Source organism: Nomascus leucogenys, chromosome 17 (assembly GCF_006542625.1).
Source record: "Nomascus leucogenys isolate Asia chromosome 17, Asia_NLE_v1, whole genome shotgun sequence".
NCBI classification, from domain to species: domain Eukaryota; kingdom Metazoa; phylum Chordata; class Mammalia; order Primates; family Hylobatidae; genus Nomascus; species Nomascus leucogenys.
Window position 1 is genome coordinate 12,468,784 of NC_044397.1, and position 13,945 is coordinate 12,482,728.

At 33.0% G+C, this 13,945-nt stretch overlaps 1 protein-coding gene across 3 annotated transcripts in view; it reads right to left on the reverse strand.

The window, feature by feature from the left end:
- SCN2A (sodium voltage-gated channel alpha subunit 2) overlaps positions 1-13,945 on the reverse strand; it is a 152,075-nt gene that overhangs the window by 9,225 nt on the left and 128,905 nt on the right. For all 3 annotated transcript variants that reach the window (XM_030797166.1, XM_030797165.1, XM_012496570.2), the window contains exons 20-25: positions 13,020-13,193; positions 9,957-10,079; positions 8,408-8,689; positions 5,744-5,797; positions 2,688-2,825; positions 2,219-2,323 (exon numbers count right to left, since the gene is read on the reverse strand). In XM_030797166.1, the coding sequence (XP_030653026.1) occupies positions 2,219-2,323; positions 2,688-2,825; positions 5,744-5,797; positions 8,408-8,689; positions 9,957-10,079; positions 13,020-13,193 (876 nt within the window). The remainder of the gene's footprint in view (positions 1-2,218; positions 2,324-2,687; positions 2,826-5,743; positions 5,798-8,407; positions 8,690-9,956; positions 10,080-13,019; positions 13,194-13,945) is intronic.

A 13,945-nucleotide genomic window follows, 5' to 3' on the forward strand; every position in this document is an offset into this window, starting at 1 on the left:
CAGCCCTCCTACATAAGGACCTTCACATATTCATTCCCCTTCTAAAGGGCTCTTCTCATCCCACTCTGGCTATTGATGCTTTCAATTCTTTTTCCATCCTCAGCTAGTATATTATTTTAATAAAGCCTTCCCTAACTTCCCTGATTAATCAGCCCCTTCCCCCTAATAAGCTCTCACAGCTGGAAGTATCCCTTTTTTTTCTGGGATACTTTCATTTTTTGGCATGACTATTTGATTACTATCCATTGCATTAGCTAGACTCCATACTGTTCAATATTTAAGTTCAAATGCTTAGCATACTACATAGTACATATTGTCAATGGAGGAATAAATGGATTTTACTAGTTAATTCCTAAATTGCCAAATTATCGCTGATAATATTCTAGCTGAATGTGTTGAACTTTTTCCACACAACCCTGCCACTACAGGTAAATCCATGTCATTTGATGGAAATAAACTCAAGCTCATTTCTTCATTGATTTATTTCTTCCTATAACTTGATGAAGTATGCAAGGCCTCATTCTGAGAATTTTGTTTTTTTCTCTATTCTAATTATTTTTCAAAAATGAATCTGTGTTTCAGAGCTCAACTGAATTTTGTTCTGACAATGCTAAAATCCTTATCTCAGTCTGGATATTTCATAGGCTCTAACACTATTTTTCCCAGTGCCTTCATATGACTTCAGTATATGATAGTGGAACCAACAGTTTCACAAAACATCAACTGGTTTATGTTTTAGATTCTCTGTTATCTACATATCCTCCCTCTTTTTCTGTGCTTCATAACAGGCAATGAAAATACGCTATTCTTACAGCAGGTCGCGGTATGGGTTTTTGTGGTTTCTTTGAACCCAGTTTTTTCATTGCATCCTCCCTCTTTTCCTGTGTTTCATCCCAATTGAGTCTTCTTATTGGCTAACTTCACTCCTGGAGTAATTCCAGTCCTGCTGGTGTGACACAGATTATGGACTATCTTCTTGTATGTAAGGGTTTATCTTCTTGTCTATGGCCCAGGGTTATTTTGCCTCTAACATTGTTCCACACCAGTCTCTAGGTTAAACTCTCTAAAATCTTTCTTTTCACATTACTAGGCTGTTCTGTTAACTATATTCCATTTGTATTGCTTAATTAGAACAAATTTCTTCAGACTCGTATGGTAACCTTGACTCATTTAACTCGGAAAACCAGTGTCTACTACACACTAATTCAAATGCATCACTATTCTGCACTGATATATTTGTCTATATGGCTATGAAGTATACATTTTCTCATATAGTAAATGTTCTCTGCTTCTCTCTCTATTCATTCAAATTGTATTATTTCCTGAAGACTAGGCTCAAATTGTACACCCTTTATGTTTGACCCAATATAGCTATCCATTTTCTTTGAGTTATTGGCTGGCTTACCAACTGAACACTTAATTATGGTCTGTTTTAGACTGTCACCAATAAATTTATAGAGTCAAGATTTCTGAGAAACACTGAAGTGTTTTATACCATGTATACCTTGGGGAAGATTTTCTGAGACTTAATATATGAGCTAGTCCTTCAGGAGTGATAGAAAAACTTAGCGGCTCTCCTGGCAGCAACTCCCTGCAGCAGCCAAACTGAACGAACAGTATCACTGGCAAATATACACCCGGAAGAGCCAATAAAAAGCCCTAAAAAGAATGATATCATCTCATTTAAGGGTGGGATAGTAGGGGAAAATATGAGGCTTGCCTTTTTTATTGTTTAACTAGAAAAAAGCAAAACCTGTGGCCTGTTTCATTAATGATTCCATTCAATCTGCAGAGTTGGATAAAAACTGAGGCCAATCTGTGACGTACCAATTATTCCGATCTGTCTCCTCTGTACTCTGAGAACATTTAATATTTTCACATTATGTATGTATGTATGTATGTATGTATTTTATTTTTGATGTTATTAGAAGCGTCTTAATGACATCAGCTTGTATGATACCACTGGCACTTAAGTATAGCAAATTTTATTTCTATGTATTTTATATGTTTACATATAAAATATGTTATGTATTACATAATTTATACATATTATATATGTAAAATACATTTTTCAAGCTATTTAGGCTATCTAGTCCCATTGTTAAGGTAAAAAACTTTGTGTTACAAATCCACAAAAATAACTAGTTTCTAGAAATTCTGGCTGTGAAAGGGTTAGGTAATACAGTTTTAACAGGCAATGGAAATACGCTATTCTTACAGCAGGTCGAGGTATGGGTTTTTGTGGTTTCTTCGAACCCAGTTTTTTCATTGCATTGTAGTATTTCTTCTGTTCTTCTGTCATAAAAATGTCTTGACCTCCAAAGTAAAGAAATGAAAGCAATACTTGTTAAAATTGTGTTCTTTGCTGGCTATAAAATCCACCTTAGTAATCATGTGAAAATTGGCTCCCACATTTCATTCTATTGTTGCTAATATCTGTATTTACAAAGATGCCTTTATTCAATATACAAATTATGCCATATTAGTCATATTTCTAGACTAAAAATATCAAAAAATATGCTACCTGAATTATTAATTGCTTAAAAGCTTATCGATTATCAAATGTCTCAAAATAATTTCCGAATTTTATATTCTTTTTTTGGTGATTGCATTTTGGAGGCTAAAGGAAACAGTATGAAATATTTAGTTCATATTTCAGAGCAAAGATGAAATTTTAATATACTTATCTTCTTTTTCTGTTGGTTGAAGTTATCTATGATGACACCAATGAAAAGATTCAAGGTAAAGAATGAACCAAAAATAATAAAGATGACAAAATAAAGATACATGTACAGGTTGTCTTCATACTTGGGTTGTAATTCTACCTAAAAAATATGAAGAATTGTAACCATTATATTTAGTACTTGTTTCAGTGAGTTTTTAATTACCTAAGCATGTTTTAATCCCTGGAATGAAAATAAACCAAACATTAAACAGATTTTATGAACCTTCAAATCTCACATGCTTATTGAAGAGTTCTGCAAGATTATTCATTACCTGGGAAAATGAAATAACTCATATAGAAGTCTGAATGATTATAGACAATTTCATCCAACAAATGCCCAGATTATGAATGCACTTTCCTTTCTAAGCAAAGTTCCCAACCCAGCATGCAAATTAAAGATTTCCTCTTCTTATAAAAGAGATGTCAGCGTCACATTATTCTATGTCAAAACTTTTAAGATTTACTTTCTCTGCCTCAGTTTTCTCATCTGTGAAATGAAAATAATCAAACTTAAACCTCATAGTGTGGTTGTGAAGATTAACTATATTAACATATAAATATGCTTAGAACAGTGGCGGCCAGTAGTAATTGCTAAGTGTAAGGGTTTGGTATAATACATTTCTTTAGATAGGCAAGAATCATTGTAGTATGTCTGCATGTAGGTGTATAGGTTGATCTCTCCTTTCTGAAAATGAATCTATTGCTTTATCGTATTCAGTAGGGACTGTTTCTGTAACAATGATACTATCTCTTGTCTAATCCACTTTCGATTAGAAAACTGTGTGATAGTAGGTTTGAGCCTTAGCTGGAAGCTTTCACAGGTCTAATAGGACATTGTTCTAACCAACTCAATTAACCAGTCCCTGATGATGATAATAGATGCAAGTTATAACCCACTGTGTTATGAAATCAATTTAGAGGATTATGACCAGCACAATTTTTTTTCTAAGGAAATAGAGCAAAATGGAAAATATCAGAAATATTGTAAAACTACTTATTCTTCAATGAAATTTTATTTGTGTATGTGAGTTTAGTTAACAGTGTTGTAAAATTATATTTTTAAAACTTTCAAAAGACAATATACATACAGGAAAGTGCATAATACATAAATGCAAAATATAATATGTTTTTATAAGTGAAATCCATAACCCAGGTCATTGCTATGACTTCAGAAACCCTTGGTGTACCCTTCTCAAACAGAAACTCCATCATCCCTGCTGGAGGTAATCATTATCCTGACTTTTATGGTAATTATGTCCCTGCTTTTTCTTTCAAGTTAACACCTCAGTATGCATTTTTGAACGTAAGCTTAGTTTTGTCAATTTTGAACTTTATATAAGTAGAATTATAGTACGTGTCTAGTTTCTTTAACTCAATGTTGTATTTTTAAAGCTCGTCCACGTGATTGTATATGGCTGTATTTGTTCATTTTCATCACTATATAGTATTCAATTATTTGCCTATTTCTACTATTTTTGAGTTGCTCCCAGTTTTTTGCAAGTGTAAAAAAAAGTTATATTCATTTTTGTACATAGATTATCCTAAACATGTGCATAAGTTTCTTTAGGATACATTGTTCAAAGTAGAATTGCAGGATTAAAAAATATCTTTAACTTTCTCAAATAATGTGATCATACCCAACAGTTTTTAACGGATTATTTCACCAATTTTTTTCCTATCAGCATTGTATGAGCGTTCTTATTGCTGTTTATCCTTGGTAATACTTGGTATTGTCAGAATTTTTGGTATTGCCAATCTGGTAGGTGTGTAGATAATGTTTTATTTTGGTTTAAATTTGCATTTATCTGATGCAATATACTAATTAAAGTAAGATCCAGCAACTTTTCATAAATGTAATGCTCAATTGGCTTTCATCTTTTGTAATGTGCTTGAAATTCCAGGAGTTTTGCAGCAGAAAAGGTCTATTAAGTTATTAAAGAAGAAACTGAAAATATTTCATGCCATATAAGCTATTGATAAGGAAGGTGGAGAGAGCATTGAATTAATTAATCAAAAAGGTAAGAAACTACTGTGGAAAGTGGGTATGAGCCATTATTTGTGGTCAGGGTTCAAAAACTTGTTTTCCCATTTAACGCATTAAGCCTCTTTGCTTCAGTGGTAAAATAGAGCTAGTATCACCTATACAATAAGGTTGTCATTTAGGATTAAATGGGATAATGTGAGAAAGTCCTTGGCATAGTGAATAGTAATAAACAATAAATTATTATTACTATTCAGAAAAATCTCATAACTGGAATTCCTGATAGCACTTATAGAGATACAATGCAGGGCTTTTCATGCTTTCTTGCTCCCTCTCTGTTTTTATGAAGTGGGGGAAAAAAAAAAAAGAAAAACCTCAGGAATTCTTCACTCAGAAAGCTAGCTGCTGGTGCTAGAGAAATAGCATTTTGAGCTTTATTATCATGCTCTGGCATATCAGAAATCAATGTCTTTTTTTTTTTCAAAATGTGACTTCATTCCACATTAAATAGTGAGAAATTAATGAAAATTATAGAAAATAATTCAAAGTACTGGTATGTATAAGGTAGATTAGGAAAGTCCCTCCCTTTTACCACTTAATCTCACTTTCCCAAGAGAAGCACTAAATTGTTTATTTTTGTCCCCATTATTAGTCATATCCTTCCTATTATAAGGAAGATCAAAAGCTGAAGGAAATATATGACATATGAAAAATATTGCCTGTGAGAACTTCTAATGCACAAATGACCAGGACTATCAGAGCCAAAAATAAAATGTCTCATTTTGAAAATACATCCAATAAAGTTTTGTGTCAGATGCCTTGCTAAATACTAGAAAAGATATGTTAAAAGATACATAGTGATTAGAGAAAATCATCCTATGATAATTTTGAAATAGTATGATTAAATATTTTATCCTTATAATATAGATGTGTTTTGTAAATTAAGCACATTATTTTATTGACAATATCACTAAATTACAATATTGTGGAAATATACATTTAATCAAATTAAACAATTTCCCTCTAACTAGACTTACATTTCGTGAGTCAACAGCTGCATACATAATATCCATCCATCCCTTAAACGTGGCCTGTAAGAAAAGTCATATCATTTTCTTTTTTCCCAAAATTACAATTTTAGAAAATAAATTGAATAAGAATAATTGATCAAAATTCTATTTGACATGTATTCAATACAGGGATATAAATAAGCTTGAAATTTGTATTCACTTTTGGGGCAATGTTTTGTGATATGCATTGAAAATACTTCAAATTTATATTGCTCTATAACATCTTATGTGGATATTTAACATATGTAATTAAACAATGATCTACTGTAACAATATGCTATCATAAAAACAATATCAACAATCTTTGACTCTGATGTGTTTATATAAAAGTATATCATGAACTTTGATGACAAGATTTCATGTATACAATAGCAGCATGAGACAAGTTCAAAAGTATGCCGCATTATTTATCTTAATGCTTTCTTTTCCACTTATTCTTCTCTATATGATTATTACCAATCACCAATCATGACAGCTTATTCTTGAAAATCTTCTTAATATTGTTGAACATGCTATTTTGAGGTGATTACTCTGTAAGAGGAAGCAGTTTCCTAATCTGAAAACAATATATTCTACTGCATTTCTTCTTTTAAATACTTGTTTTCTGCTCCGTTGACATAATGATCTTGAAAATAAAACTCTTGTACATTTTTTCAGTTCCTTAGTGCCACAGGCTCTTCCCCTTTCCTATTTTAATAGTCTTGAGGATCGTGTAAATGGATTGTGTCCAGGAGCTAGTGGATATTTAATATTGCAGTCAGTTGAATAGCTGAATGAATCATTATAAGTGCATAGCAGACACGATAGTCTTAATTGGAAAGTTTTCATTTGCAAGAGAGCAATTTTCCTATCTGAAAGTCTCTCTCTCTTTCTCTGTGTACACACACGCGCGTGGACACACACACACACACACATACCCCATTTCAACCCCCCTTGGGGCCAGCACTTCTTTCCTCAGAGTAGGAAGGGGGGAAAACAATGAGTGCCTAGATTAAACTCCCAGTAACAAAGGACTTGGCTATGCTACCAAATGCATAGTAGGGGAGACAATAAAGTTTTTAGAACCATCATGTTTCCAGCATGGGGCAGAAAAGATAGTTCAATCATGGTAAGAGGAATCTAGGCAGATGGGCCTAAGGAAGTATTTGTAAACACTGAGGAAGAAGAATTTTATTTTATTATTGTATATTTTTATATAGTTTTAGTGCATCTATATAGAGTTCCTAAAATGTACATGCATTCTTATTTTAATTGCTTTTCAAAAATATATTCATTTTTAATTGATAAATTAAAAATGAATATATTTATGTTGTACAAAATGATGTTTTCAAATATATGTATATTGTGGAATGGCTAACTCAAGCTAAGTAATATATATATCGCTTCATACACTCATTTTTTGTGATGAGAAAACATATCTACTCACTTAGCTATTTTCAAGTACATAATATATTATTATTAACTATAGTCACCATGCTGTACAATAGCTCTACAGAATGTATTCTTCCTGTCGAACTGAATTTTGTATCCTTTGACCAACATCTCCCATCATCCCCCAGCCCCTGGTGATTTTCATTCTGCTTTCTATTTATATGAGTTTGTGTCTTTTTAGATTCCATATACAAGTGACATCATGTGTCATTTGTCTTTCTGTGCCTGGCTTATTTCACTTAATTTCCTCCAGGTGAATCCATGTTGTATAAAAGGACAGGATTTCCTTCTTTAAAGGCTGAATAGTATTTCATTGTGTATGTCTATAGGTGTGTGTGTATACACACACATATATATACATCCAATAAGTTTTTAAATGATTATTACCAATCACCAATCATGAGGGCTTATTTTTGAAAATCTTTTTAATATTGTTGAACATACTATTTTAAGGCACTCTATAAAATGAAGCAGTTTCCTAAACTGAAAACAAATACATTCAAGCCGCATTTACTTTTTGAAATACTTTTTCTGTTGTGTGGACATAGTAATTCTGAAAACAAAAGTCTTGTACATTTTCTCAGTTTCTTAGTGCCACAGGCTCTGCCCCTTCCCTGACTACTTCTATATACACACACACATAGACAAACACTGTTTCTGTGTATGTCTATATATATGCATATAGATATATACATATACAGTGTATATCTATACGTGTGTATATAGAAATACATGTGTGTGTATATATATACATATACATATATATACACACACATATATATATATACACACACACAAATTTTCTTTATCCATTTGTCTGTTGATGGGCAATTAGGTTGTTTCCATATTTTGGCTATTGTTAATAGTGCTGCAGTGAGTGTGAGGGTGCAGACATCTCTTTGACACGTTGATTTAATTTCCTTTGGATATTACCCAGTAACGGAATTGCTGGATCATATGGTAGTTCTATTTTTAGTTTTTTGAGAAACCTCCATACTGTTTTCCATAAAAGCGACACTAATTTACATCCCTGCCAACAATGTACAAGGGTTCCCTTTTCTTCACATTCTTGCCAACATTTATTGTCATTTATCTGTTTGATAATAGCCATTCTAACAGGTGGATATCTCATTATGAGGAAGAAGAACTTTAGACTCATTTTAATTACACATCATGGAAAATAGTAAAGTGATTACTTACTACTTGAAGTAGAGACAGATATCCAAGTCCTACGTTATCAAAGTTTACTTTCACATTTTTCCACCTGGCAGTTTGATTGCTCTCAATGAGAGCTTTGCACTCACTGTAGTTGTTGACCACGCTTACATCAAACATCTCTCCAGTGGTGTAGTTAATACAATGGTAAAACTTGCCAGCAAAGAGATTCACTCCCATGATACTGAATATTAGCCAAAAGATCAGACAAACCAGAAGTACATTCATGATAGATGGAATGGCTCCTAAAAGAGCGTTTACAACAACCTGGCACAGGATGAGAAGCAAAAATAAGTGAAAAGCCAACGATAAATATTTACTTATTTTTAAACATTATTAAAAAAACAGTCAAATGATTTAAAAAAACCTGTTTCAAAGTTTAATATTGGGTAGAAACTAGACTCTGGTAGCTCCAACTAAGAATTTTAAAATTATAAATCAGAAGAGTATACAATGAATTTTATATTGGAGAATGTTTTCTCAAGAGGCAATAATATACATGTAGCAAATTTACCTCAAAGGATGGAACTAACAGTAAATGCCAAAAATAATTAAGAGTATAAACAGTGGCATGAGTATAAAAGCGAACATCACTTTCAAAAAATCATACAAACCATACAATTTGCTGTCCAAAATTTGAGAGTAAAAGAGACCACTTCGGGATCAAATTCCACACAGAAAATATAAACAGTATTCTGGTACTGAAAATTTGATACCTTTTGTTTATTAAGCCTTCTACTGCAAAAACTGTTCTTTCTAATTGGTAAAAAGAATTTAACAGCTAATAACACTTTTCTATGTAACCGTGCATATACAGACACACATCTACACACACCATTCATCTCTAGTTGTGATTGTAATGTGCAGATAAAGTCTAAGTAACTATTTTCAAATATCACAAAAAGTATCATTTTTTAAAAATCCCCTTTGAACCAGCTAAAACCACCGAGACAAGGCATCATCATTTTCTAGGTGGTGAGGGTATGTGGTCTCAGGTTTCATGCCTCAGGGAACGACAAATGTCAGCACAAACTCCTCTGTTCTTTTGTACCACCCTTCTAAATGAGCGTTAGATTTCCAGTTGACCTACTTTTTAGCCATTTCAGCCTGTGTTTAAGAACTAAAAGGCCTGATTCAAACATCAAAAGGCTCAAAGTGTATCGCAGTGGAGTAGTGAAGAAATGATGAGTAATGATTTGGTAGGCTTAAACTACAGCGAGTAGGATTTCCTGCACATTTATAAATGAAGTGAACATAAATAATTTTGATTCAAATCAGCAGCATAACTATAGAGATTTTCCACGAAGTGAAAATCTAGCTAATTAGAAACAATCCCTCTGGCAATATACTCTGTGAGTGACTCCAGCAGTGCCAAGTATTATGGACATCTGGTAAATATTATTTTTGATTGATTAGCTATGTCAGTATGAATGTGTAAGACACAAATTCTCCATAAATTTGACATTTCCGTGGTACAAAGTGTCAGTCTGCTCTCAATAATAATTCTGACAAATTCTAAGGCATTCAGTCTTACCCTCATTCCTTCAAACCGGGACAAAGCTCTCAGTGGCCTCAGAGCTCTTAGTGTTCTGAGGGATTTGATGGCACCAAGTTCTGAGTAACCCAAGGCATTTGCAGTTAAGCTAACCAGTGAGACCTATACAGAAAAAGCAACACAATTTTCTTATTTACATACAAAAATGTCTACGCAGTTCAGCCTTGCTCTATGCAATGAATCAGTAATTCTCAAACTTTCATGAGTTTCAAAATCACCCAGGGGTCTTGTTAAAAACACCAATAGCAGAGTCTGATTTAGTAAGTTTGGGGAAAGGCCTAAGAATTTGCATTTCTACAGGTTCCCAGGGTGAATTTAATGATACTAGTCTGTGAACACTTATAAAAAAGAAGCCCATATATGTGCACTTTTTTCAAGATTCTTGATAGGAAATGTTTTTAAAAAATTAAAAGTAAAGAAAAAACAGAGAGAGAAATGTGATCTTCCTCTACAGATCTGTAAAACTTATTTCTGTATCATTTCTAATAATATTGAGCAGATCTGAAATGGAAAGTAACATTTGATATGCAAGTAAACTATACAAACCACTGGTGAATATGAGCATGAACACATTTAAAAAGGAATAGGCCTCTAAAAAGCAGCTTTGACTTTTTGTAAATTTCAGTGTGAAGGGCATAGTATCATTAATTAGGTCAGACAAAATTAGTGAATAAAAAAAGTTGAGATTTTGTGATAAATTAGAAATTGCAAGAACAATGTTGTCTTTAGTTATTCATACAGATGACTAATGTCGTTGATAAAAATTATAAAGTCTTAGCTAAAAAGGAAAAGACAAACGGTCAGGGGGACATACACATGTCCAATTTCCTTGAAAACATACAGAAAAATTATTAAAATTATATAAGCTAAGTAAAGATATTTTGTTCTAAAGTACACCTGAATTTCAAAAGCAGATAAATAAAGATAAATATGCAATATAGCTTTTAAGAGTATGGTGTTAATATATATTTGAAAAATATATTTTTTAAGGAAAATAAGTGAAGCACATTGAAAGTTGTTACAAAAAACAACTTATTCAAAATAATTTTGCACATGCAATTTGAAAGTGAAGCCTCTTGAATACAGAAAACAATGAGTTATAAAATTATGTCTTACATGGTTCATATACTTCCCTTAAAATCCAAACTCTTAGGCTTTGTAAGTCCCTTTTTAACAGATAATTGAAAAATAGTTACTGAATTATCATGAGTTGTGAAGCTTTTCTGTATTTAAGATATGAGGACCTGTAGTACTTTACCTTCTCTGAAGACAGAACCAAAAAGAGATAAGCATAAGTTAAAGGATGAAAGATAAAAGTTAGACAGAGGAAAATATTTTGAATGGGGTAGCATTTACTGGCTGAAAAGAGGTTGTAAAATACTCAATTTTATGTGACTTGTGTAGCTAAATGTGAAAAAGGAGATACATACAGGCCTTCTCTTTCTGGGACATTGCAGCAATCTCCTAATTGGTGTTTTGATCTCTAAATAATCTCCTTTCTACTTCATCATTCACACCTCCACCTAACTTCCCTCCCTAAAAAAACAAGCTGGTCTTGTCACTTTCCTATACATAATTCTCCAATAGCTTCCTCTTTATTAAATCATAAGTCCAAGTTTCCTTGGATGGCACCTCAGGTTCTTCAGACTCTTTTCTAACTTATCTTTCTTACCTTATCATCCCATTACAAAGGCTTACCTCACCCTATCTACTTGTTTCTGGAACCCGCCCTGCATGTCATGCACCAACGTTTTAACGAATCCGTGTTCCTCCCTCAGCTGTGCCTGCTGGCATTCACATCTCTCAAGCTCCAGCTCACACTCCACTTCCCTCTTGAAGCCTTTCCTCCTTCCTCAAGTAAAGAGGTGGCACTTGTAATACAGGTGTCGACTTACTGTGTACGCAGCTGTCCTCACTTTTCAACTGTAAGCTACTGCAGGACTAGAAAAATGACTTATTTATATTTGTATCTTTCATAATGAAATAGATGAGCAATAAGCATTTTTGATTTAAGGCAAAGTGTTTATCAGTTTCATATACTATCATAATAGTTTTCTTAAATCTAAAAAGGTAAATATCAGAGTACTTTGGGTAATATGATCATTAGCTGCAGGACAGCTAGATTTCTCTTAAGAGTTTCCTTATATTCAAGTAGTGTTGACTTAATACTTTTATCCTAACATAGATATATCAAGTATCAGATATTTTTATTATGGATTTACCAACCTATGATAAGTACATACAGAAAATAGAGAAAGGAAATAGTATCATGCATAATCCCATTACACAAATAAAAGAATGGTTATAGTTTTGGTGCTTTTTCTATTGTTTGTAATGTCCACACTTATGTAGTTCTAAATATTATTTATTGTCTTCCTTTATTGCCAGTGACTGTTAATGTAATTCTGCACGTAACCTTTATACATTTAATAGTAGTAGTACATTTAACGGTAGATTTGCCTCATATTCAATTATATAAAAACCCTCATATTTTAGTACTCTATCTTATTTTATTTCAACACCAATGTAGTTTAATAAAACCTTTGACTACTTGGTCAATAGCCAATTTGCTTCTATATCATACGAATCAAGTGGTGTCTCTTGCTTTTTGGACTTTCAAATTTCTTTGTAATTAATAATTCATCTGTGTGACCTGAACTCAACAGGCGCTAGAGACAACAAAGATACTAATGTCAAAGATGCCTGTAAAAAATTTAAATACAAGTTATTTTGCGAAATGTGAGCGTGCAAAAAGCAAAATTTCTAAATTCATATTTTATTTTGCATAACTTGAGATTTTAAATATTAATTTGAAATTAAATGAATAAGTATAGTATGATGACATTTGATTTTTATCTATGAATGTATATGTATTTAAATTAGTAAAAAATGTTTTGGGGCATCCTCTCACTGTGACATGAGAAACATAATTTATATTTGGGCTGATACGGTGTTACTGAGTGCTTACACTGTGTCAGGCACCATTGCTAGAACTAATACATATATGCCAACAAATAAAGCAGCAAAGTGCAGCATACTCACATCAACAATCAGGAAGTCTAGCCAGCACCAGGCATTGGTAAAATACACTTGAAAACCATATGCAACCCACTTTAGCAGCATTTCCAGGATGAATATGTAAGTGAAAACCTTGTCAGCATATTCTAACATGGTCTTAATGGTTTTTCGCTGCTCAATGTATATATCTTCAAAGGCCTGTAAGTCAAAAAATTCTATTAAATTTTATGATCAGAAACAGTCTCTAATTGATGATTTCTTAAAAAAGGAAATGATGCAAGCTCTTATCAGTGCCTAAGGCTGGAAGGTTTAATGTTTCCCATGGCTGAATTTTACTTTATCATTATCTGATCATAAATGACTGCTGACTGGGCATTTCAATCAACCAAGGGTTTCAGTAATTTTTAAATTTTGGTCTCAGTGTGCCCCCAAAGAGCTTAAAATTTTTGAGAGACTGCCAGCTGCTTCTCTCTAGATCAGGAGGCAGTGGAACACCTGGGAGTAGATTGGTCTCATTCAGTGCAGACTCAATGGAATACAACCTCTAGTAATGCAGATATAAAGCAGGGAGGTCCCTCAGCCTACGGAAAAAGGAAAGGATTGTCATTGCTCGCTTTCTTGTCTCTCTCCCTCTCTGTGTGTGTGGGGGGCGGTGGGGTGTATGTTTGGAAATTCCCTTTGACAGAATTTTGCAGAGCCCTTGGGAAAGAGTGGGTAACTCATTTGCCAGAACTCCTGAGGCTTCCGGAATGAAAAGACTATTTATCTAACTTGATCTTCTTATCGGAAAAATTATCAGGAAAACCTGGCAGCCTGGATTAAAGACAAAGGAACATTATATATATATATATATATATATATATATATATATATCACAAGAATCAGGGCTTGTAACCAGAGCTCCATACAAGGACCTAAAGGTTTCTGGGCTTTGCTTATAGCTGAAGCTG